The 23593-nt window shown below is 54.0% G+C and overlaps 8 protein-coding genes and 1 non-coding gene across 9 annotated transcripts; 5 read left to right on the top strand and 4 right to left on the bottom strand.

Moving 5' to 3' along the window:
* Window positions 1-1328: 1328 nt before the first annotated feature.
* On the top strand, window positions 1329-3088 carry M409DRAFT_23327 (uncharacterized protein; the record flags this gene model as incomplete). The annotated part of the gene is made up of 2 exons (XM_033806740.1): window positions 1329-2061; window positions 2115-3088. 2 exons carry the CDS (start codon window positions 1329-1331, stop codon window positions 3086-3088), a joined length of 1707 nt encoding a protein of 568 aa, XP_033667026.1.
* A 2498-nt stretch (window positions 3089-5586) lies between these two features.
* Window positions 5587-6689, top strand: M409DRAFT_55015 (uncharacterized protein; the record flags this gene model as incomplete). The annotated part of the gene is made up of 4 exons (XM_033812886.1): window positions 5587-5690; window positions 5766-5786; window positions 6006-6304; window positions 6496-6689. 4 exons carry the CDS (start codon window positions 5587-5589, stop codon window positions 6687-6689), a joined length of 618 nt encoding a protein of 205 aa, XP_033667025.1.
* Window positions 6567-6678, bottom strand: M409DRAFT_t34. The gene has a single exon. It is a non-coding gene; the product is annotated as a tRNA-Ala (tRNA).
* Window positions 6690-7170: 481 nt separating the features above from the next.
* On the bottom strand, window positions 7171-9483 carry M409DRAFT_66662 (glycoside hydrolase family 5 protein; the record flags this gene model as incomplete). Its single annotated transcript, XM_033817038.1, has 1 exon — window positions 7171-9483. One exon carries the CDS (start codon window positions 9481-9483, stop codon window positions 7171-7173), a length of 2313 nt encoding a protein of 770 aa, XP_033667024.1.
* Window positions 9484-9935: 452 nt separating this feature from the next.
* Window positions 9936-11595, top strand: M409DRAFT_23325 (uncharacterized protein; the record flags this gene model as incomplete). The annotated part of the gene is made up of 2 exons (XM_033806739.1): window positions 9936-11508; window positions 11564-11595. 2 exons carry the CDS (start codon window positions 9936-9938, stop codon window positions 11593-11595), a joined length of 1605 nt encoding a protein of 534 aa, XP_033667023.1.
* A 564-nt stretch (window positions 11596-12159) lies between these two features.
* On the top strand, window positions 12160-15957 carry M409DRAFT_55012 (uncharacterized protein; the record flags this gene model as incomplete). Its single annotated transcript, XM_033812885.1, has 1 exon — window positions 12160-15957. One exon carries the CDS (start codon window positions 12160-12162, stop codon window positions 15955-15957), a length of 3798 nt encoding a protein of 1265 aa, XP_033667022.1.
* Window positions 15958-17075: 1118 nt separating this feature from the next.
* M409DRAFT_66659 (uncharacterized protein) lies at window positions 17076-20472 on the bottom strand (the record flags this gene model as incomplete). The annotated part of the gene is made up of 3 exons (XM_033817037.1): window positions 17076-17702; window positions 17750-18184; window positions 18238-20472. 3 exons carry the CDS (start codon window positions 20470-20472, stop codon window positions 17076-17078), a joined length of 3297 nt encoding a protein of 1098 aa, XP_033667021.1.
* A 617-nt stretch (window positions 20473-21089) lies between these two features.
* Window positions 21090-21974, top strand: M409DRAFT_23322 (uncharacterized protein; the record flags this gene model as incomplete). Its single annotated transcript, XM_033806738.1, has 3 exons — window positions 21090-21123; window positions 21184-21299; window positions 21447-21974. 3 exons carry the CDS (start codon window positions 21090-21092, stop codon window positions 21972-21974), a joined length of 678 nt encoding a protein of 225 aa, XP_033667020.1.
* A 508-nt stretch (window positions 21975-22482) lies between these two features.
* M409DRAFT_55009 (uncharacterized protein) lies at window positions 22483-23012 on the bottom strand (the record flags this gene model as incomplete). Its single annotated transcript, XM_033812884.1, has 4 exons — window positions 22483-22600; window positions 22652-22754; window positions 22807-22934; window positions 22990-23012. 4 exons carry the CDS (start codon window positions 23010-23012, stop codon window positions 22483-22485), a joined length of 372 nt encoding a protein of 123 aa, XP_033667019.1.
* Between the last annotated feature and the right edge of the window lie 581 nt (window positions 23013-23593).

The raw sequence follows: 23593 nt of genomic DNA, 5'->3' as shown, positions 1-23593 counted from the left end.
AGAGATAACGTGCTGGGCAGAGCATCAAGCTCCACTGCGTCGTCGCTGCAGGGTGAGAGAAGCCCAGACTGGGCGGAGTTGGCAGCGGCGTGGCTTGGCTTTAAGGAGCCAGGTAAAGGAGCGCGCGTATCTCTGGATCGGACGCCTCCTGCGGGAGATCTCCACGCCCGAAGCTTGCCAGCTCATTGCCGACGACACCTGCTGCTGCGGCGAGCGGGCGGTCGGTGAGCGGCGTGGAGAGCGACGACAGGCGATATAGCTCGCGGTCGCACAGAGATGGCCGCACGAGGGTGGATGTCGGGTCTGGACTCTGGAGGGGCGGTTGGGCGCTGTGTGTGCATTCCAGACGACGCGTTGTGCGAGCCCAACTCGAAGCAGTGAGGTGCCGGGTGGAGGGTGATGATTTCTGGGATGGCGGAGCGGCAAGGGTGGCTTGGTTCGGGGGAGGAGGCCAAGGCTTGGCGAGCTTTGGGAGGATTGTCAAGGTTTGTGCGACGGGTGCATCCCACTCGCTCAACGTCTCACCTTTGTCCGCGAGGGCTGGGCGTGGAACTCGAGCGGTATCAAACACCCCCCATCCACAGGCACAGCGGGCGCCGGAGACGGATCGTACCTGGACAGAAGAATGGTCGACGCACCTCATCAGCAGCACTGCCTCCCGCCTGATTGGGGCCTGCGTACGACCGGCCAGTCCATGACGCCCGCCAGGTCAGCAGCGCCATCCGCAACGGTCACCACGACGCCAACCACCGCAATCACCCTCTCTGCCCAAGGCCCTTGGCGATATGACATCGCGGTGGCTCAACGCACCTCTGCGTCCTGCGCACCTTGGCTGCGGAAGATCGCCATCTCCCTCACGCTCAATCAGACCTACGCAGCCCTGACACAGCACCGAATGCTTCTTACGACGTCTCACCTCGCGCTTGGCGACCCACTGCCACCGCAGGCACATGCTAGCACGGTCTCCGGGCCCTAGCGCCAGCTCCCCCAAGTGCCCCAACTCTGGGCTCGTCACAGGCTTCGAATCCACCATCTGTGCTTCCCGCTGCTTCGGTCGTAGTGCAACCGTCGCTATCAGATTAGGTCGCTGACTAGCTGGCCTACGATTCTTTCTCCAGACCTGATGTGGGTCAACGCTCTCGCGGAGAGGTCGATCGAGCATGGCGCTGCCGGCGCGGAGCAGTCTCTTGGCCCCCCGGGTCCTATATGAGACTCTCCCTACCCTCGCCCAGTTGGAGTAGGTTGGTTTTAGTTGTCAAAAGTGCCTCCCTGCATCTCTACCTCTTCATTTTACTCACCTTTCACGTGCCGGTGACTACGACATCAACATGGCAGGCCACTCACTTCAGCCGGGCTCCCAGAGCCAATCCTCACTGTCAGACTCACGGTCCACCTCTGAGAAATCTTACAGCGGCAACGACGTATCCCGGTCGCCCAGCAAGGTTCGCGGTGTCGACGAACTGCAACAACCTGAACGAAGCATCTCCTTCGATTCACGTTTCACCCAGGACGACAAAAAGGACGACTCATCACCCTCAAACTCACCTCACGCACGCAGGATGCCGCACGAAATCGAGACGCCCACCGGGCCCGTTCGAAGAGATACCCTTCAGTCCCTCTCAGCACTTTCCACCCACACTGAACCTGCAGACCGGCCGTCGAACATGGAGAGCAAGTGGCCCAAGGACTATCGCGCATGGCTCTGTCTGCTGGGAGGATTTCTTCTCATGTTCAATTCATGGGGCATCGTCAACGCGTATGGCACGTATGCATCGTACTACACGCAGGAGCTCTTCCAAGGTCAAGACATTTTGAGGATGAATTTGCTCGGTTCGACGGAATGCTTCATGATCTTGACCCTCTCCGCACCGGTAGGCCGCTTCCTCGACGCTGGCCACAGCAGAATGCTCATCATCATCGGGACCGTGCTCGTCTCACTGGGCTCTTTCCTTCTGGCCGCAGTGAACTCTGGGAACGTTGGACGATATGGCCTCACTTGGTTCACTCAAGGATTCGTCACCGGTCTGGGAATGGCGTGCTTCTTCGTCACTTCCTCGCAAGGTATGTTCGAGATCCATTGAAAGGTGAAAGAATGCTGACGAGAGCCGCTTTAGTCGTCGCGACGTGGTTCAAGGCGAAGAAGGGCCTCGCCATCGGAATCGTAGCATCGGGCGCCAGTATCTCTGGTCTTGTCTACCCCATTATGCTCAGGTTCCTCATCAACCAGCATGGCTTCACTCTTGCCGTCATCTACGAAGCCATCGTCATTTGCGGCACATCAGCCATCGCGATCATCATTGCACGACCAAATCCGGAGCACGTTATCCGCAAGCCAGAGAAGTGGATGAACTTGAGAGTTTTCTGGGATACCCACGCTTTCCGCAACCGCTCCTTCACTTTTATGGTGGCTTCGATCTCCTTCCTGTTCTTCGGCTTCTACTGCGTCTTCTTCAACCTCGAAGAGTGGGCTGTAGCAGAAGGATTTGGATACCGACCGACCGCAGCAGACGGTGCAAACTCTGGCCTCCCTCATCCTGCAGCGCAAGGCAAGGTGCGAACGATGTACTTGCTGGCCACCATGAACGGTGCCTCGACTCTTGGCCGTGTCTCGTCAGCCTATCTCTGCGATCACTTCGGTGCATTAAACGTTCACTGCGTCGTCACCTTCATCGCATCGCTCCTGACCTTGATCTTGTGGTCTCTCACAAACAACTTGTCGGCCACTTGGGCTTTTGTGATCGTCTTCGGAGCCTTTTCTGGAGCAGTCATCGGCCTTCCTCCGGCATCAGTCGCCTACATTCTGGGACCAGATCCAAAGGAACAAGCGAAACTCGGACAGTGGACGGGCATGATGTACACGGCCGCTGGCATTCCTTCCCTCATCGGACCGGTCATTGCCGGCCATCTCATCTCCGAATACGGCACGTTCTTGACCGTCCAGCTCTGGTCGGGTGCGTGCATTCTTCTGAGCTCGTTATGCATGGCTTGCGCCATCTACTGCAGACAGAAGGCGAAAAAGACGCCCGCTCTGAGCCGCGAAAGCACGAAAAGCGTCGGCTCCAACCACGAGGAGAAGCAGGATGTCTGAAGACAACATCCCTTTTACGATTCTTACGATGAATATTATTTTTGGAATGATTTACTGGCGTTTGGGAAACGATAAAGAGGCGGGGCGGAATAGATTGATACCAGCTTCTTGGGAGTGACAACAAGGCCCGTCCTGTGGGAAGCAGGTACTGGAGTCAAAGCTATGGGAGTTCGAAATGGCGTTTCTGGTGTTTGACATTTCACGAGATCATGACTTGGGTTGAACGATTTTCACTTTTTTGGACGGGAAATATAGAGCAGCGAGCTTCTGTGAAATGGCAGACGACAGATGAGAACTTATTTGTAACATATAGCTGGAGCTCGAGCGACTGATATGGACACGAATTTTGTGAACTTCCCAAATTGATTCTTCCAGCAACGTTGACAACCCCTAAACTCGTGGTTGATATGAGACATGCGCACTGACCACTCTCGAACGTTACAGCAAAGAATGAGCAAACCCTTGGCTACCAGCCATATGTAACCCAAGAGTTTTGAACATGTCGGACGAAACACGTAATCTATCCACCACATGGCGGAAAAAACGGATCTGGCCTTTTCCCGTCTGTCTCTCCACGGGGAATTCTCCATACTGTCCCACTTGCCGGACGTACAGTAGTCTCATGTGTATGTATGTATAGCACATCACGAACGGAGCCGAGAACTTTCTTTCTCATCGAGCGAATATTGTACACCGCTCGCACGACTCAGCAAGAAACTCTACCTTTGAGTTCCTTCGGCAAGTAGTAAGGCTTGCGAATAAGCAAGACTGACGACATCTAACATCCTACACCTCAACCTTCCTTCCATCCTTCCTGTCTGATCCTCCTCGAATCCTCCAAGCTTCCATCATCATCGCACGACCAAAACGCCCAATTTACCTCCTATGGATAACGTCGAATCAAGCTCTCGAATCCCTCCAGCGACTCCTACGCCTGGCGGCACTGGGCGATGCGTGCCAAGGGCGACGGGCTGACTTGGGCTTGGGAGGGGGAGATGCTACTGTTGTGGCTGTGTAGTAGTAGCTTGAGGATGTCGTTATCGCTGTGAGAGGAGGGGGAGGAGCTCCGCGGTTGCATCTGAGGATTGAGATGAGGTCTTGGTGATGTTGTGAAGGTTGTTTTGTGGACGTGAGGTGAAGCTGGGCGTGGGGGTTGGAGGAGGAGGAGGATGCCGGGTTTGTCCGATGGTGGCTTCGGAGTTGTACGGGGCAGGAGGATCTTCCTACTTCACCTCCTTAGACTTCCAAGTTGGCATCGAAGTCGTCAGCTTGCATCTGAGACAACATTCTCGCCATCAACTGCTTGCGTACAACAGATCCATCTGCAACGCGTTTCCGCATCGACAAGCACTCAGCAATTCTACAGCCTGCTTGGTCTACACACACAGCCCTCCCATTGCTACCCATCCATCCCGTTTCTCAACGAAACACCTCTTCTGCAACGACGACCCGTCGCAACGGTACGAAATGACGAGTGCAATGTATCATTGAGGACTTGGCAGATTCCCATTCAACAGCAGAATAGGGCAGCTATCGGGATCCGCGCGGCTCTTAGGCAGATACATAGACAGGCGTTCCTTGTCGGGGCCATGCAGTGCTGGCAGGGAAGGTTCTTGCTATCTACCACTTTGAGACTGCTGACTTTCTGGATTGAGCACGGCAGAACGTGCCCGGTCGATGACGAGTTTTAGGGGCGATACTTGATACTTGCCATATGCTCATTTGGACGCCGTCAAAATCTGGTGCTGTTGCATGGCCGACTCGTCTCGAGGTATATTCTTGAAAGAAGTGCAACGTTTGGGAGGAGCTATCGCCGTGAAAGTCCAGCCGAATCCGAAGTATTCTCTCTATCTTCCAAGATTCGTCCTGATCAGGACAGTATCCGCGTTTCCTACTCTTTCCCACTAGTCTCACAGCCCAATCCTCCTTCCTCTCTCCACCTCCGTCTCCTAATCCCACGATTACTACATCCCATATCCATTCGATTCGATTCACTTTCTCACCCCCGTCGGCTTATCAGGGCACACAGCCCAAAAGAACCAGAAAATCGAGACCATCACGATGCCCTGAAACTAGTGCAAGAACCTCCCAAGACGCCAAAGAGCCAGGAACTACACACAAGACTTTCAGGACACGGACGGACGGGTCCATCAGCCTCTCTGTCAAGCTCGCCTGATCTTGAGTCCCAAGACGGACGGAGGGGCTTGGGAGGTTTCGATGTATTCGGTGAGAATAGCCGTGCTTGTCGAGGAAGTCTCTTCGTTGAAGGCTAGAGATGACATGCGTCAGCTATCGAAGTGTCGATGCAAAGAAACAGATAATGCCTCGTTGCACGGATTCGAAGAACGCATCATCGCTATAGAAAACCGTCGCAGCAACAAGACCGAAAAGCGCCAGAATACCACCCACGACTTCCTCGCCCAACAAGCACAAAAGCCCTCCTCTCCCGGTCCTCACAAAACCAAACCCACCACCACACACAAAATCCACAAGCCGCCATGCCCGCCACCCGGGACAAGACTATCTCAGACCTCCAGGACGTCCCCGGTAACCCATCTCTCCCAAGATCTCAGCCTACAAGGACCCCTGCGGGTGATCGGATGTAAGCTGTGAGAAATGTCTTGCCCTACCGATAGGTACCCAGACAGGAATAATGGGCTTGTTAACTTTATTGTAGGATGATTGGGAAGCATGAGAGGTGAGTAGGGTATTGTGAGGGCTTCGGATGGGGGAGGTTTCCGCTTCCGGTGCTTGGGGCGTTGTGGATTGGTTGATGGCCTTTGGGAGGTGACGACTGCTGCTGCTAGGGATGTTGTCCTGCGTAGCTGGTCTTGGTCAACGTTCGTCATGGTCGTTAATCATATCACCGAGTGAATGTATGAGGACCTGGAGCAGCTCGCAAGGCTGAAGCTCGTAGTCTATACGAAGTGGTAAGGGAAAAATCTTTCTTCTGCCCAAGTTATCCAGCACGTTGTGGCATTCCGTCCCCTTCACGTCTTGCGACACGAATTATTCCGATTTCGATCAAGGAGACACCTACAAGAACGAGTACACGCTCTGTGCTACGCTGGATGTCGACAAAATATGGGGGCCAGAAGCAAGGACGTTACGATTGGGATTCGGCATGTGAATACCCAGGATCACCAAGCCCGATAGGAAAAAAATTGGCAGCAGAAGAAGAACGATGGGATGCGACCTGGGATTCCTTTCCTCCCAGTAAGAGGACACGAGACGCTTCAGACTCTGTCAAGAGCTCCCTGCCAGCGTTGACTTCTCTTCAGACAGAAAATATCAGTTTCATCGACCCGCTCAAAAAGAAAATCTTACAATGAAGATAGTTCGCTGATATACTCCTCTACTCCCTCCCTCACTCTCTAAACAATTTAGTCGCTATAATTTGGTGGTAGCTTATCACACTCGCGAGATCGCAAAGCCCAACACAAATTCGAAAGAACAAGAACAAAAACCACAGTCGTGTTGGAGCAGCTCGGGAACGATCCGAGGACCTTCCGCAAATACATGTATTTCAACCACATCGACGACATGGTTGAACTTGCAAAGCGGACGCGCTACCACTGCGCCACAACCCCTTTTTGAGTAGACTCGACTTTGTGGTCGAGCATGAAGAGGTAGAAAGCAATTTTGCAATATGAAGCTCATTTTGAAAGATCTGGCGCTAACGCGTGGGTCTAAGGACGTATCTCGGTGTTGAGAGAGAAAGACAGGGGTAATGGCCAGGACGGCGAGGGTGGGTAATTTATATGTCTGGATGTCGCTGCTTTGCTTCGAGATGGAGGAGAGAGTGGGAGTTGGTCAATGGCTCGGGGTGGTGATGTCTTTGATCGAGGGCTTGGCGTTCTCGTTGGAGTGTTCGTGATGAGTTGAACCAAGTTGTAGGGACGAAATAAACGGTGAGCATGAGCATAGCCAAGGAAAGAGGTAAGAAAGAGATCGAGAGCATAGAGAACATCCACATCGTCATGTTAAACGTAGACCTCATACCCATCCGCATCTCTATAACCCAGCGCCAAACATACCCGTTCAATCGAACGTCATGTGAAACCGCCCGCCCACAAACCTCATCACATCACACTACAACTCTTCCCCATCTGCCAATAAGCATCCAAATAACTATCCTCACTGGCATCATTCTCACTGCTCCCCACATGCCCCCTCTTCCTCTTAACCCCCTTAACCGTAACCTTCTGCTCGCCCTCCCCATGCCACCACTTCAGAACCTGCTGCGTCGCGCCTTCGACCTCCTCCACCACGCGGATCTCCCATTTGCCACCAGACACCTCCACGCTGGTGAGGTCTTTCATTTGCGGGAAATGATATTCGGGCAGGAAGATTTCCGTCGGGGCGTCTTGGGCTGTTGGGGAGGTGGCGGTGAGGGCGAGGGTGAAGGTGCAGTTTTTGAGGTCGAAGCCGTAGCTGTCGATTTTGCCGTGGACGTTGATGGGGACGGGGCGGACGTAGGCTTCGGCGGCGCGGTAGCCTGGTTGGTTTTCGGCTGAGGTGATGCGTGGTGTGGAGCGGGACATGTCGTCTACGCTGAGGGTCTTTTGGATGCTGCCGGGGGTGACTGGGGCGTTGGACTCGGACTGGCTTTCGCTGTAGCTGGGGTTGGAGGGATCGAGGGAGAGTTTGGAGGAGTTGGAGAGGGCGTATGAGGGTGGTGGGAGGGGTTTGTCTTCGGTGCAGTAGAGCGAGAGGTCTTCGCCGTTCCAGTGGTCGCCCCAGTAGTGGCTGTTGCTGGCGGTGTATACCCACCAGGTCATGCCTTGTGCACCAGAGCCTTCTACCGCGTAGAAGTTCGCATCGATGGCAGCGGCTTGAGAGCTGTAGTCTCCTGTCTGGTAGGCGTGCTTGTCGTCCATGTCGTAGGGAATGCCGATCTCAGTATATAAACAAGGATGCACTCCCATATTGTCGATGCCCTCCCTCCGCACTTCAGCAAGTTGATCCTTGAAGCAGTTCCGAATCGCAGTCTCGCCTATCCGTATCGCGAATGCGGGCGAGCTATATCTGCCACGAAGGACACCCAGCACATCGATATTCCATAGCTTGTTCCACTTCTTCGTGATCAGCGTTATGCCGTCGTAGAAATGTGACGCAAATATCATGTTCTTATCGTCACCCTCCGGCGTGCCTTTGATGACAGGTGGGATCTCAAACGGAGAGGGTTGCATCAAGAGGAAAGCCTCAGACCATACTTCCCGCAAGGCCGTCTTGTACTTCCGGTAGAACTCCATGTAGTTGTCGTTGGTCCATGTCTCTTGATCCAATTTCTCGCCTGTCTTGGGGTGCTTTGCGAAGTACTGCGGTAGGAGAAGCTCGTCTTTTGAAGGATCCCAAATGCCGTGCTGCGCCCAAATACACTCTCCTAGCTTCCACTCTGGACTTCGTTTCCAGCCGTACTTGGTATCATCCCATGATGCCGGATCAAGCCATGCCGTAGTACCTTTGGGGTCTACCAGCTGTGTCGTCTTCTTGTACGGCCCGAAGCCCCCAAAGTCCCACACATCCACTTCAATCGCTCTACCCGATCCCGTCAGCATTGCCTGGAATGCTGTGGGTGTTGTCCATTTCCGAAGTTTCTGATCTTCAGGTATGCTGGCCAGATCTGGATGGCCGTAGTATCCCTTGTTTGGCTCGTTCATCGTCTCATGCCCAATCACACACTTGCCCTGCAGATCTCCTGCATCGTGTATCTTTTGTGCCAAATGTTTGCAAGCGTTCACAAAGTGCTCTTGTAGGTAGTCCTGGATATTCTTCCCATCGATGATGCACTTCGGTGCAAACTCCTTGCCGGCGTAGAAGAAGGTGAAAATGGTCTGCGCGGCTAGCCGTGTGTAGTTCGTTGCCCATATCATTTTTGGGTACTCGACTGGGTTGGGCCAGGTGTTTTGCACCAAGCTCGCCTCCGTCACCGCAAACTTGGTTGGATCAAGACCACAGGCATATATTGTCCACATGGGTGCTCCGCTGCCTCCCGTAAACCGACTCCAGACGTCCTGGTGAGGATCCATGAAGACGTAAAAGCCATACTCCTTCGCTATCCGTAGGACCTTGATCGTGAAATCTATGAAGTCGTTGTCGTATTTGCCTGGTCCGGCATGTTCCAGCGCCTCCCACGTATAGATATAGCGTATCGTGTTGTATCCCCATCTTCGTAAGCGGGAGAAATGGGTATGTGCTTGGTCAAGTGCGAACGGTCTGCCAACAAACGATACGCTGTCGCCCTCGAAGAAGTGTTCCTTGACGTGGGAGGACACGTCAGGCGTGGCGGGAAACTTGGTATCACCCGCTACATTGATGCCATGTATCGTTACCTGGCGGTTGTTCGAATCTCGGAATGTGTCGCCGTCGATTCGGAGGCGATGGGTCGCCATGTTGGGAGTCTGCGCAGGCTCTCAGGTGTTGGAAGGGTGTATCCCAGCTCAGTATTAGGTAGCAGTGAGATCACAAGGCCATATGTATCTGATCGGCCTGGTCGTGTCGTACGAGCAGCTCTCACGGATTCGCGGCCCGAAGCTCCAGCTGCGCCTCGTCTTCAATGCCTCAGTCGATGTGATCGTGTGGGAGATGGGCAGTCCGGCACTTTAGAAGAGTAATAATTTGCAGGTAGGTGAAGACGTCCTCAGCATGTGGTTGTCGTCGTATGGGTCGTATGGGTAGTTCGGTTCATGCACGTCATCGTCACCGGCGTCGTGTGGGAGATCCACCACGGTGCATGGCTGGCTGGTCCCTGGAATCTGGACAACTGGCAGCTCCCTCGACATTTACTTGTCCCTTGCCCTGAACAACCACCGCTCCTCGACCACACACCACATCGCCAGCGACCATGCGGATCAGTCTGTCGTCGCTGGCTCTCGGCGCCTTGTGCCTCTCCTCCGTGCCCGCCGCGCTCGCATTGGCTCCTGGAGACATCCCTTCCGACACGCCTGTCTCGCAACTCATCGAACGCGCGAACGAGAACCTGAACAAAGGCAAGGCTCAGGATGCGCTCACCTACTTCGACCTCGCGATTCAAAAGGACCCGAGCAACTACTTGACCATATTCAAGCGAGGCGCAACATACTTGTCGCTAGGCAAGAACCAGCAGGCGAGCCGCGATTTCGATCAGGTGCTCACTTTGAAACCGGGGTTTGAGGGCGCATTGACGCAAAGGGCGAGGATAAAGAGCAGAAATGCGGATTGGAAAGGCGCAAAGGAGGACTACCTCGCTGCCGGGAAGCAGGGTGGCCAGGAGCTGGAGGAACTCGAGGAAGCTGAAGGGGCCGAGAAGCTGTCGCAAGACGCAGAGAAGAAGGGCGATTGGGAAGCATGTGTCACTCATGCTGGTACTGCCATTCTTGTCGCGGGAACCACAATGGACTTGAGACAGCGAAGAGCAAGATGTAGATTCGAGAAAGGCGAGATCATGGAGGGCCTGGCCGATTTGAACCATGTTGTTCAGATCAATCCATCTTTGACCGACCCGTACCTCCAGATATCTGCCATGGCTTATTACTCTCTGGGCGAGACAGACAAAGGCATCACTGCGATATCGAAGTGTCTACACAACGACCAGGACAACAAGGCGTGTTCCAAGCTACGGAAGTCGGAAAAAGCTATTGACCGGACATTGAAGAAATTTAAGCAGTTGGTAGAGAAACGGCAGTTCGCGTCTGCGGTCAAGCTCCTCCTGCCACAAGGCGATGACGAGCCGGGTCTTCTACAAGAGGTTCAGGACGACACCAAGACCTACCGAGAGGCAGGCTACATCCACCCCAAAGCATCGAACGGCCTGTACGAGCAGTTGGTCGAGGAGACGTGTAACGCATATACTGAGATGAACAACCTCAAGAAAGCAACTACGTTTTGCGACGAAACGCTCAAGTACAATCCGACATCCCTACCTGCCCTTCTATCGAAAGCTCAACGACAACTTGACGCAGACGACTTCGAACCCGCTATTGGCACTCTCAATACCGCCAAGGAGGAACATGGCAACAACCAAAAGGTACAAGAACTTCTCCAGAAAGCACACACCGTTCTCAAGAGAAGCAAGACCAAGGACTACTACAAAGTTCTTGGAGTCAGCCGAGATGCAGACGAGCGAGAGATCAAGAGGGCTTTCCGCAAGCTCACCGTGCAGCACCATCCCGACAAAGCTGCGAAAAACGGCGTCACCCAGGAGGAAGCGCAGAAGAAGATGTCTGCCATCAATGAGGCGTATGAAGTTCTATCGGACCCCGAGTTGAAGGCTCGCTTTGACCGAGGGGACGATCCAAACGATCCACAATCAGGACAGCAGCCGTTCCAGGGCAGCCCATTTGGATTCAATCCAAACGGCCAACCGGTCTTCTTCCAGCAACGAGGCGGCGGTGGAGGCGGAGGTTTCAAGTTCGGCGGACAGCAGATGCCATTTTCAGGTATGTTCTGGTGAAGGGTCGACAAGTTGTCAAGCATGTGCTAACGTCCAAGCAGGGGGCTTCCCGCAAGGATTCCCATTTGGTTGATTTGCTTTTATCTTTACTGGCGTTTGGGTGGAAAAGGCACAGCACGCCGCTGCGGGTTAGATCTACGATGATACCATGGCTGGCGTTTGGTCGAGCAGTGTAGAGAGATAGAATGAAGCATTGGCACGATCATGAGCACGTGAAGACCATCAAATCCTTAATCAAATGTTTCGACGCGAATTGAAGACGCGAATAGGCTCGTGACGGCGCATCACTTTCCCGACCCCACCCCCGCCCCAGAGCGCGTTTTATCTGTCGTCGACCTCGCTGCAGACGTCTGGGGTTCTCGTTGGGTACCTGCAGCCTAGACACCGCCGACCACCACCCAAAATTCCAGCTAGAGCTCTGAGCTGGACGTCATCTGGCCATTTGATTCATCTTTTCCACCGAACACCCACCGACTTTCAGCCCACCTGACACTCACTTCAGCTCGACTCAACAGAGGAGTTCGATCGAAGACAGCATCACGGGCCGACATCCAAACCTCGATATGCACGTCTGATCACCAAGCGTACACCGCTCTCTGGAAGGTAAAGTAAGGAGGGTACATAATAGGCGGGCACGATGGAAGAAGCGGCGGGCAATGGGGCCTTCAACACTTACTGGCAGGCACCGCAAGCCTCCAACACGCAACTCGAACACATCTCCCATGCGCTCAACGCGACCCTCAATCCACGAATCGAAAACTCCGTCCGACAGCAAGCACTACAACATCTCGAAGCTGTGAAGTCACAACCAGACGCACCACATTACGGTTTCACTCTCGCCGACGATTGGAAGCAGAACGATGCGGTGCGGTATTATGGCTTGCAGCTGCTGGAGTTCGCGGTGCGATATCGATGGAACGAGTACAACGACGATCAAACACTCCAGCTTCGCACGTGGGTCAAGTGTCTTGCGGGCAGCTTGCGGGATCAAGACGCCATGTTCATTCGAAACAAGATCGCACAGCTGTGGGTAGAGGTGGCTAAGAGATGCTGGGGTGGAGACGAATGGTGCTGGGTGGACATGGACGCTCTGCTTGTCAATCTGTGGGACAAGCCAATCGAAGAGAAAGGTCTGGTGAACAAAGTTCTGGTGCTGGGAATTCTGGAGACGTTGAGTGAGGACATCGTTGGCAACGAGGATACTATTGCAGGCCTGAGGACGGACGTGCTAGGCAACTCGTTGAACGAGATCATCATTCCCAAGGGACTATACGAGCAGCACGCCATTTCGAGAGGAGGCAGGCAGGAAGTACGATCTGGCGATAGCGGATGGTTGGATCGGGTGTGCAGCTTCTTCGCCACATGTGTGAAGGAGGCGCGGTTGGGTGGAAATCCAGAGTGGACGCGCAGTATGGAGACTTGTGCGACCAAGGCTCTGAATGCGCTTCGACCGACGATGGGATGGATCAGCTTGAAGGCAGCGGAGGAGGTCAATTGCATTGACTGTCTGTTCCTGCCTTTCCACACGAGCAATGTCCTTCTCCAGACAGCAGCTGTTGAAGTGCTGTATGCCCTGCTCAGCCGATCCTACAACCCACATTTCCAAGACGTCTGGACGGCTCTTCTACGACAAGCATTACGACCCGACCGAGTAGGATTGATACGGCAGACGTTCGAGCAGACATCAACCGGGCCTGGAGAGGACGAGGAGAAGTACACATTGCAGAAGAAGATGTCAGAATTGCTTTCAGTTCTCGCAGAAGCAGTAGGCCAACATCCTGCTGTTGCTGACGATTCAGTGGATTTGGCATCGTTGTTTGATGTACTCTTACTGGTCCTGCAACACAAGAGCTTGACAGTATCAATACCGGTTCTGCACAGCTGGACGAGACTGCTGTCTGTGCAGGAAGACAAGATTGTCGACCTTGTTCTTGCTGCCTTGCCGACGCTCCTACAGGTCTGCAGCGAGCGGCTACTACGATATGAGGCATTATCTGACGAAGTCGACGACGAGGTGCTACAATTCCTCGGCGAAGACTTCGACACGATACCGGAGAGACACGCATTCCTGGGCAATTATCGCCGGTATTGCACCACCATCATTCAATCCATTGCACGATCTCGTCCGATCGACGCACTCTCTATAGTGCTGCAGGAGATGCAGTCGATGCTCGAGAATGGACCGTACACTGGCGCGCGTGGCTTCAACAGCGCCAACTATTCGAAGACATCGCTCCCTGTCCTGAAGTTCGACGCTCAGTACAACGTTGTCACTGGCGCGTTGAAGGGCTACTCGGCCTGGATGAGCGATGTGGCCGACATTGCCCCCGACCAACCACTCTACATGAAGGTACAAAAAGACCAACATCAAGCGGCAGAATCGTTGCAGCAGTGGTGCTTCGGCCTAGCAAATATCCACACAGATGATCCTGGTGTCGCCGAGGAAGTATTGCAGACGGTCGTTCAAGTACTGCGAACTCTCAAGCAGCCTGCGGCGAGCTTCGTCCTTAACATGGTCCAGCATCTGCTTACAATGAGGCTGTACGACCAACCTGCACACACAACTTTCTCAGACGCTGTAAAGGCCTTCGAGGCTTTGCGAGTGGTTGAACTTCAGAAGCTCGCCCTGGCCTTTCCTAATGACTTCCTCGAAGTGTACAACGAGCTGGAACCGCGGATTGGTGTACTTGCGCAGAAGCATGTCGATGACCCAAGATTACTTTGGGGATACAAAGCTTTCCTGTTCATGATTCTGCATCGTGCGACTGGAATCGACAACGAGATGAGGATAAGCAAGTTGCAGCAAATGCTCAAGCCTACCTACGATGCCTGGTCAGACCCCGGTATGAATGCTTCGATCAACAATCTGCAGACCTTCTGTGAGGCGATTGGACTGAACGATCTTCCGGACTTCTACAAAGTACATGGCTTCGATCGCATTCAGGACTGGTCAGCTCAGCAACTGGACGAAGCGGGCCAGAGACGCCAGGCTGAGATCAAGGAGAAGAGCGATCGACTGCCCCTGCGCATGACCAAGTCTATGCTTTCGGCAACAACAGAAAAGCTGAAGAGCGGAACGGACGAATACGACAACGCGTGTGCGCTATGGGGTGACTTGATTCCGGTCATTCTCCCCAGCCTACTCCAGATGCTCCGCCATGCAGTATCTTTTCACAACATGGCGAATTGGTCCCAGCTCCCCGATGAAATCCAAATGGTGGTCAAGCGTACTCTGCAGGATCGCTTCTGGCAATCTGGCATATCGAATGAGAGCAAGGAAGAGTTCTACGCCAGGATATCAGGCTCTAAGACTTCATACGAAGGGTTTGCCAGTACTGTTCGAGGCACGATGCGGAACGTGCGCGAGCAGAGCTATCACATCCTCTACCTCATGACCAAGTTCGACGAGCAATTCTACGGCCTGACAGATCTGGCTGAGCCTTTGGCTGGTGCGCTATTTGATGAGGCTGGGAGTCTGAGTGCAAATCACCTACACCCCATCATCAACCTCACCACTGGCCTAGTACAACGCTGTCCACCACATCATCGTGTACAATTCCTACCTCCCATTTTGCGCCGCCTGTTCGTCACTCTGGATGGAAAGATCTCATCAGAATGGGAAGCGATCACCCGAGCGGCGGAAGAGAACAAACACGAGATGGACGAACTGTCCGACGAGATGCGTACCGAGAGCGTCCTCCGACAACTGACCTACAGCATGGTCAGCTTCGTACCCTTCCTCCTCGAATACGACCGTCAAGTCGGCCTCACCATGGCCAACGGCAACGGCCACATCCGCCAGAACCTCTCCGAACTGGTCCTCTCCGACGCCTCCGTCCTGGAACCACTCATCCTCTTCTGCACGCACGCCCTCCGCATGCGCGACACCCGCTGCTGCAGCACCATCTGCAAAGTCTTCCGCGGCATCGTCCCCATCTTCGCCTCCTCATCCTCCACCTCGCCCACCAGCGCCATCACCCCGGAAACCGCTGCCCAAGTCCGCGAGTTCATCTCCACCGAAGTCCTCAAAGCCTGCATCACCTCCCTCCACGAACCCTACTTCGCCGACCTGCAAAAGGACCTCGCCGCCCTCATCGCCCAAATCCTCCTCCTCTACTCCCCCAAGACCCACACGCCCCGCGACATCTTGCTCTCCCTCCCGGACATGAGCGAGGGTCGCGTCAACCGCGCGATCGCCAAGGTCGTCAAGTCGAGCAATGAGCGGCAGCAGCGTGCCGTCGTGCTGGATCTGCTGGAGAGTGTCCGGGGCGTGAGCATCTACGAGCAAGGCAAGATCGAGAAGAAGAAGGGGAAGAGTTCGAGGGCGGCGCCGGTGGCGGCGCAGTATATGGAGGTGGTGGAGACGAGGCCGCAGGTTGTGAGGGGCGATGAGGAGGGGCTGGATGGGGTTGCTGGGTTGTTTGGGGATTCTTGAGATGGATCAATCAGGCATGGTTGTGAGTGAGTGCGGTGTGGTGATTGATGAGGATGGGTAAGCGTGCATGGTGGGAGGTTCTGTGTGCTTTTTTGGGTTTTGGTTTTTGTGTATCACTTATATACCCCCACAGAAGTGCATGCATGCTGTTGCTCCTTTTTAGGCGTCCGTCGGTAGAAAGCGAGAGAAGAAGGGAGCTGAAATGAAGACCACGTCGTTGGACGCACGAAAATGTCCAGCTTCTGCTGCCATACTTCGATCATTCGACAGTCACAATGACTGAGATGAAGATGAAACGCGCACAATCAATTGAACTTTGCAATCTTTCTCATTACGCTCTCCTTTCTGCCTCGTACCTCTCCTCTCACCCTCACCACACCTTCCCCTCCCCTCCCCAACCCAAGCAGGCCAGCTCCACCCTCTCACCCACGAAATCCTCTCAGCAAAAACAAGCCAGCCCCTCGAAAAAACCTTCCTCGACGAAGCATGCGCTCCCTGAGCACACCACCCATCGACCCAGTCCGCGGTCCGCACTCGTTCTGTGTCATGTACAACAAAAAATTTCAACGCCATCCCCCCCCTTGTCCATTCACCCACCCCATCCATCCATCGTTTGTGCTTTGTCGCCGTTGGTCCCAAATGCATGTCGATTTTCTCTTTCTCTCTCGCGCGCTTTCTGCAGACTGGTTTGGGGTATTCGAGAAAAAAGAGAATAACAAAACTCCACTCCGTCCTTTTTCCGTTGCCGTGGGGAATAAAATGTTTGCAAAAAGTGGGTGGTTTCTTGGTTGCCCTCTTACGCACTTCAGACACCCGCTCGTTGTGGTCCCTCAATAGCCGGACTGTGCTTGAGATTACCGGCTTGGTATTCTTGAGTCGACTCGGGGTGTCCGTGGTGGGGAGAGCCAAGGTGAAAGCAATTAATAACACGAAAAGAAACAATAACGCCAGTCCGTCCTTCCTTTTCGCCCAAAAACGACCCGGGGTATATGCAAGTGTGCCTCCAGCCAAGTCCAGGTAAAGAAGAGTTGAAAGTCGTAAAAGCAATAGAAAGTAATGTTGGCCTCCCGTATGCATTCGCATCGTGGTTTGTGAATCATCGACATTAGCCGAGTCGCTCAGTTGCCAATGCTCTCCGGACTCATCGGCGCATTAGCTTCGGCATCTTTCTCCGGGTCGACGCCATTCTCCTGAGCGTCCGGCATCTGTAGATGCAGTGGCTTGAGCGTCTTGGTCTTCTCTTCACTCTCTTCCAGCTTGCGCTTCTTCTTCGCTGCTTGCTGCTGCTCCTTAAGCGGCCGCTTGCGCGGGGAAGAAATTTTGCCGGTAGGTGGTAAACGTGGCTTGGGGAAGCGTTGCTTCTGCGGTAGATCCTCATCCTCGACCAGTGGCTCGTCGCGATTGGCACGTAGCTTGTTGCGGAAGAAGTCTTGCACCAAGCCAATTTGGTTGCCAATACTCTCGGTAGTGATCGGTTCGTACGGTTCCGGTGGCGTGAAAATGAGGCCGCTTGTCGGCACAGGTCCTTGGTTTTGTGCCTGGTAGGCGCTGTGCATGCGGTTCTGCAGCAGGTGCAACGGCACACTGAGTGATTCCAGGCCCAACTCGTCTGCCAGACCAAGTTCCTTGAAGCCGAAGAAGTCCTCGTCAAGATCCTCCGCAAAATCGCCACCGACAAATTGTTCGCTACCATCGTTGAAAGCTCCAACGCCATCGGCGCCTGCGTGATCACCCAGAGCAGGACGCTAACATATGTTAGTATGTCGTTGTTGAGGAAGTAGGCAGTACTTACTAGTAGATCTGCTAGATGCGACTTCATGCGTTCGTGCATAACGCCCAGCTTGTTGCTCAGTCTCTCGACATCATCCTTGATGTAGGTCTCCAGAGATTCAATGTCCATGCCGTTCTCGTCCAGTGTGTGGAGTACTTGCTCCTCGAAAGTAAAGCGAGGCGCTTCGGCTTCCTTCTTGGGCTGCTCGTGGTAGAGCATGAGGCCTTGGCCGAGCTTTGCTAAGAACTCGCTCGCGACATCTGTGACGACATCCAGCGCAGATGGTTGGAAGTCCTCGAAGCCAGCGTGGTAGAAGATCTTGCCAACTGAGCGCTGAAAAGCAGCCCGGTTGACCCAGGGTGCCATGAGCGGCCCTTCTTCAGATACCACGACTGGTCCCACATCTTGTTCGAGGAAAGGCTGGGGTTCGTATTTTTGGAACTGATTCTGGTAGGTCTGCAACATGTCAACACTCCGAAACACACACTGTTCTCCATCGATTCACTCACCTGCGCTTGTATTTGCATCTGCTTGACAATGCCAATCTTCGCGCAAATCTTCCTGGTCTCCTGCATTTGATGCATGTTCGTCTCCATCTTGTTGGCCAGGCTGCCTTGCGGGGTCTTATACCGATCCTTGGGAAACATGCGCATCCCCTCTTCGTTCTGAGACACAACATATCCTTCAGAGTCTGTCGTCCATTTCCATCGCTCATCCAAGTCAGGGATGGCGGAAAGGGGGTTGTAGTAGTCGGGTAAGGTTGAATCTTCGTCTTTCTCGATGCCCTCTGCAAGCGATTCACCAGCTGGTTGCTCAGTGCTTTCTGCACCTTCTTGCGTATCGCCTTCGACGTTCGGTTTCTCGGTGAGCATCTTCTGTTGCCGGATCCATTTTCGCATCATTGCCTTGCTACGAAGAAGAGCAGGCTCATCTTCGTTCAAATATGGATGACGGCTGCCATTGAAAAGTCGATTACGCTCAGCCGCTGCTTGCGCGCGATCCTTTTTCGTGACTTGCTTCCAGGTCTTGAACTCGGTATCATCTTCGTCGGGATCTTCTGCCATCGCACTGGCTGCAGATTGGCCAAAACCATCCACTTCCATGACATCAGCTTGACTTCCAGGAGCACCACTTCCATGAACACCGTTGACACCCAGTGGTGTAGCAAGGCCGGGTGGGGGAGTATTTAGTCCTGTCGAGTTCGCATCGTGCGCTTCAGAGTCTGCTCGTAGAAAGTCGTTGCGCAGGTTCGACGCTGAGGGATGCATGGCAGGTTTTCGGTCCTCTGGCACTGGTGTGGTCGTGTCTTCAACCGCGACTGGAGGAGCTTTCCTCGCCGAAGAAGTTGTCCCCTTCTTTGGCGCTTTACGCCCCCTGGAGGCCATCAATGGAGCGTCGTCGTCATCACTGTCATCAGCGTCAACGGAATGCAGCCTGCGTTCTTCTGCTTCCACTTCCGCCCGATCTCGAACCACGATATCCGGGATCAAAGGCGTAAGCTTGTCTGTCTCCTTGCGCATGTACAGTGCTTTCTTACGCAGTGGATGCGCCGGATCCTGGTTGTACTTCAAGCAATTTGCCCAGATCAGATTCAGGTCGTCGACGAAGTCTTTCTTGCTCTTGTAGTTGAATTGCTTGAGCTTTTTGATCATTGTCCCGATGTCCATTGGCGTTTTGATGATTTGGAAGTAGTCTGGTGCTTCCCTTTTGCTCACACGTTGCAGAAAAGGCTGTGCATATTCCGTCATGGCTTTCAACTCCATGAGCACCTTCTCAGCAGCTTCGTACAGCTCTTCTTGTCCCACGCGGTCTTCGCTTGCCCACTTGCTGCGGCCCTTCCGAACTTCCGAAATGAGTGTCCTGAGTTGATTGTCCGAGGCCTTGACCATGTCGCGCTTCATATCTATCCGCGAAATCAGATGCTTGAGAGTCAAACTAGAAGCACCAAGATCAGCACTGCCCAAAGATCCCTGCGTGGTATTCTGTCCGGCGGCGGCTCCAGCGGTGGCAGACGTGGCATTGGCGTTTCCATTCTGGCCAGTCGACAATTCATTCTCCACTTCTCGGTCGAGCTCGTCCAGCTTCTGTTGCTCAAGCATCGCGTCGCGGTCATTCTCGTACGTGTAGAACATGCTTTGGAAGCTCAACTTTGCCGCCTCCGCTGCCGCCTTCTTGTCCTCTTCCAACTGTTTGCGCACATCTTCCGAGCTCTTGGCAGGATCAGAGACCGCAGAGGAAGTTGTTCGGATAGCTGCAGGCGGCTTCACTGCGGGGGCGGGGGCGCGGAGGTGGTTTGGTGACAAGCCATTCGGTAGCGCAGCCTGGCCCTTTGATTTCAGCGGGCTCTGCTTGTCTAGGTCTTCCTCTTCATCCTCGTCATCCTCATCATCCCCATAGTCATCGTCAATCTGGCGAGCGGCCTTCTTGGGCGGCGCGGAGGTGGTCTTGGCATCCGCTGGCGCGCCGGTTTCGGTGGGGGCGGCATCAGCGGGTTTCGAGGATGCGCGACGCGGTTGGCCATCGCCCCCGAACAGAGCGGCGATGCTGGCCTCGGTGTGCTGCCAGCGCTGCTGGAGGGCGGCGTATATGGGGTCGTCCTCGTGATCATCATCTTTGGCCTCGCTTTCGGCGCCAAGGCCCGAAGCCACTCTGGTCATGCTCGAGGCACGGTGGGGACCGCCATTGACACCATTGGGGATGCGCGGATGACCGTTGATCGCGAATCGGTTGGGGGTCGAACTCATTGCTGAGCGGACGGGGTGGATGGTCGAGCGGTCCCCTCCTCCAGCGAATCTGCCGTCGCTGGAGCCAGTCTCGCGGGGAAGGATGGCGATATGGGAATCATAGGAATCCTCGCGACGGTGAGAATCCGGGGGCGCGATGTCCGAGGCGAAATCGATGGATGGTGGTGCTGCTTGATGGAAAATGTGCCGGCAACGCTGAAGGTGACGTGAGGTGTCGCGCTGCTAGGTCAACTGAACGCACGGGGTTGGCCGAATGTCCGCTTCAGGTCTCGACACGCATCGGCGCCGTCACGGGTCGCAATGGATGGCAGTCACGGGCAACGAGTGACGATGGATTAGCTGAGATGAAGCCGCAATTGAATAATCGTCTTGTGATAATGGAGAAAGCGCGCCGTGTTGCGGTCGTCGCGACCAGCATTACCATTCACTACTATTGACCGTCGGCTCGCTTGCGAAGTCGTCCCACTGCTTTCACTGTCGCTGGTCTCTCATCGGAGCCAGGCAGCTCAGACGCCGACGTCCAAGCAGGTGAAGCTGTCAAGTATCTCTGGCATTTGTCGTCCTTCAAACTCCTCAATCCCCGCTGCACAACACCAACTGAATGCGCTGACTCGTTGATGCCTTCGATACGTATTCGCCAACCCTTTGCGGGTACATAAATCCCTCGTCCTCCCAAGATATAGCATGAGTGCTAACGGTCAAGCTCTTTAGCCGCGTTCGCCGTACTCTTCCTGGTCTCGGCATATCTGGGCCTCTCGACTCAGAAGCTCCCTCAATATGGCCAGAGTGACAAGGGTCTACATTTCGTGACCTTCTTTCTGCTCACGGTACGTTAAATCTGCCTCTACAATGCTTGCGACAGGTTCAATCCCTTGGCTCAAGCCAGGCTTCCACCATTCGAGCTATACCTACCACAAAACAAGGAACAATCGCAAGCGAAGATCACCACACTGACTAAACTGCGTATCAAATAGCTCTCCTTCTACTGGATCCTCGAAGCGCCCCGCCGCCGCGTAATCCACATCACCCTCCTAGTATGCACCGCCGCTCTTGCCATAGGCAGCGAAGTAGCCCAAGCTCTACTCCCCAATGGCCGGGACTTCGATCCCTTCGATATCCTCGCCAATGTCGTAGGCTCAACCCTCGCTTTACTCCTCTGCAGCTGGTACCACAAGCGTATGCTCGAACGACGGAGAAAGAACAAGCACTACGATCTTGTTGCTGGAGAGGAGGTTGATGACGAGGAAGGCGGTGTGCCTGGAGAGAGCGAGAGGGATGTAGAGCTTGGGGAGGGTGTTGGCCTTGGGAGCCAGGAGACGGGCTCTGTGCCTGTGGATGCGAACGGACAGGCGAGCGCAGGGGCCAAGACGACGAATGTCACGGAGGAGTTGGACAACTGGGATGAGAACGACGAGGATTGGGAAGAGGAAGGGGCAGAGGCTGCGAAAGTCACTGCGGGAGTGAATGAAGATGGAGAGCCCCCGAAGAAACGGACGGATTGATTCATGTGTTACGTAGAAATGAGCGATCTAGCCGAATGAACGAAACTTCACTAGTACTGATACTGCTGATGCACATGTGCTGACAGCAAAGTATGATGTTCCACGACGGAGGCGAGCGAAGTCACAAGCATGAATGCACAGCCTATGCGCTGCAGAGACTCAACTCACGTCACATGCACGCAACATTGACGGACGACCCTGACATGCGTGCAGAAAAGCACAGTGATGTCCAGTGGCAAAGCTGCCACACAGTCGAGGAGGATACACGAAGCATCGCCCCTCGACCGGGGTCTGAAAGCACAGGTTCATCAGCACGCTTAAGGCACCGGTACATCTGGCTTGGTTGAAACAAAGTTCATTTCGAAGCTATTCGTAACTTCAGACGTGTGGTATGGTATCCTCTGCTGCAGCAGATTTCATGCTTCCGTCCTCTTGGACCTTTTCATAGAACGCCACCCGTTGTGTCTGAATGCCCCCATAAATTCCCTAGCTCATGCTTGCCAACCGTCTATGCCTGGGCACCGAGAGGCTTGTTGACCTGGGCTGGGTTGACCTTCTTGCCGTCCTTGTTGTATCGCACACGTGGTGGGGGAGCGCGGTTGCGGCGGCCCTCGCGGGAGCGGACACTGTGTGGCAATCAGTCATGTTCATGTTGAAGCCTTTGCTGCTCTACATACCGAACGATCTTGCCGTGAATGGCGCAAGAAACGCAGTACTGCAGCTTCAGGTACATCTTGGGCACGGAGTACTCGCTGAAGACAGAGGCGTCCGAGATATCACCTGAATGGATGTCAGTGAAGTCCGTCGCAATTGGAGGGCGGGCCCGTCGTACGAATGGCAGCAGACTCGACCATGTTGCGGATGGTGAATCTCTTGATGGCCTTGTCCTTGGGCGTGCATCGCGAGCAGTTGGAGCAGCGGATGGGCTTGACGTGGCCGCGGCCCTTCTTGTTACGACCGCTGCAGTGATTGTTAATATTTCAAAATCTGCCTCGTTCGCACAGGAATTTCATACTTGGATGCTCGCTTCTTGACCATTTTGACGGATGTGCGGCGGTGTTTGCTGTGTGGTTAGTGGGCGATCAGAGGTCGAAGACGCCAGTTGCCTCCGCCCAAATTGAAGTGGTAAAGTCTTGGCAAAGCTGGCTTCCGGCCGGCAGAACTCCGGGGAGTGACGGCAGGCCGCACCTAACAATATCTCAACCTACATGACCTAGGCAGGTGCTCGATTAACTCTTAATCCTTATTATTAGATAGACCTTACTTCACTTCTCGCTTTACTTAAACCTCTCCTTTACTAAAAATAATACTATTTAAACGCCTATTATCGCTCTAGTATAACTTTATACGCCGCTACTTTCGTACTCGTTTTAAACTACTCGTACTACTCGTAATCTAAAGATAATAGCGATAATAGCGAGTATAGCGACTTAAATACGGTATATACTCGCCTAAAGTATTCGTAAAGCCGTTACTAATAATCTATATAGATACCGCTACTCTACGACTAAAGGCGAGTACTACTCGATTACTAAAAACGACTTTAATATCCTCGTCGTATAGTACTCGTAGGCGGCCGCCTAAGTAAAGCGTAACCTTAATTAGAGGCTTAAGAAGTA

The sequence above is a fragment of the Zasmidium cellare genome (genome assembly GCF_010093935.1).
Source record: "Zasmidium cellare ATCC 36951 unplaced genomic scaffold M409scaffold_19, whole genome shotgun sequence".
Lineage (NCBI taxonomy): Eukaryota > Fungi > Ascomycota > Dothideomycetes > Mycosphaerellales > Mycosphaerellaceae > Zasmidium > Zasmidium cellare.
Note: the sequence above shows the minus strand (reverse complement) of the source record. Positions and strands in the feature narration are given on the sequence as shown.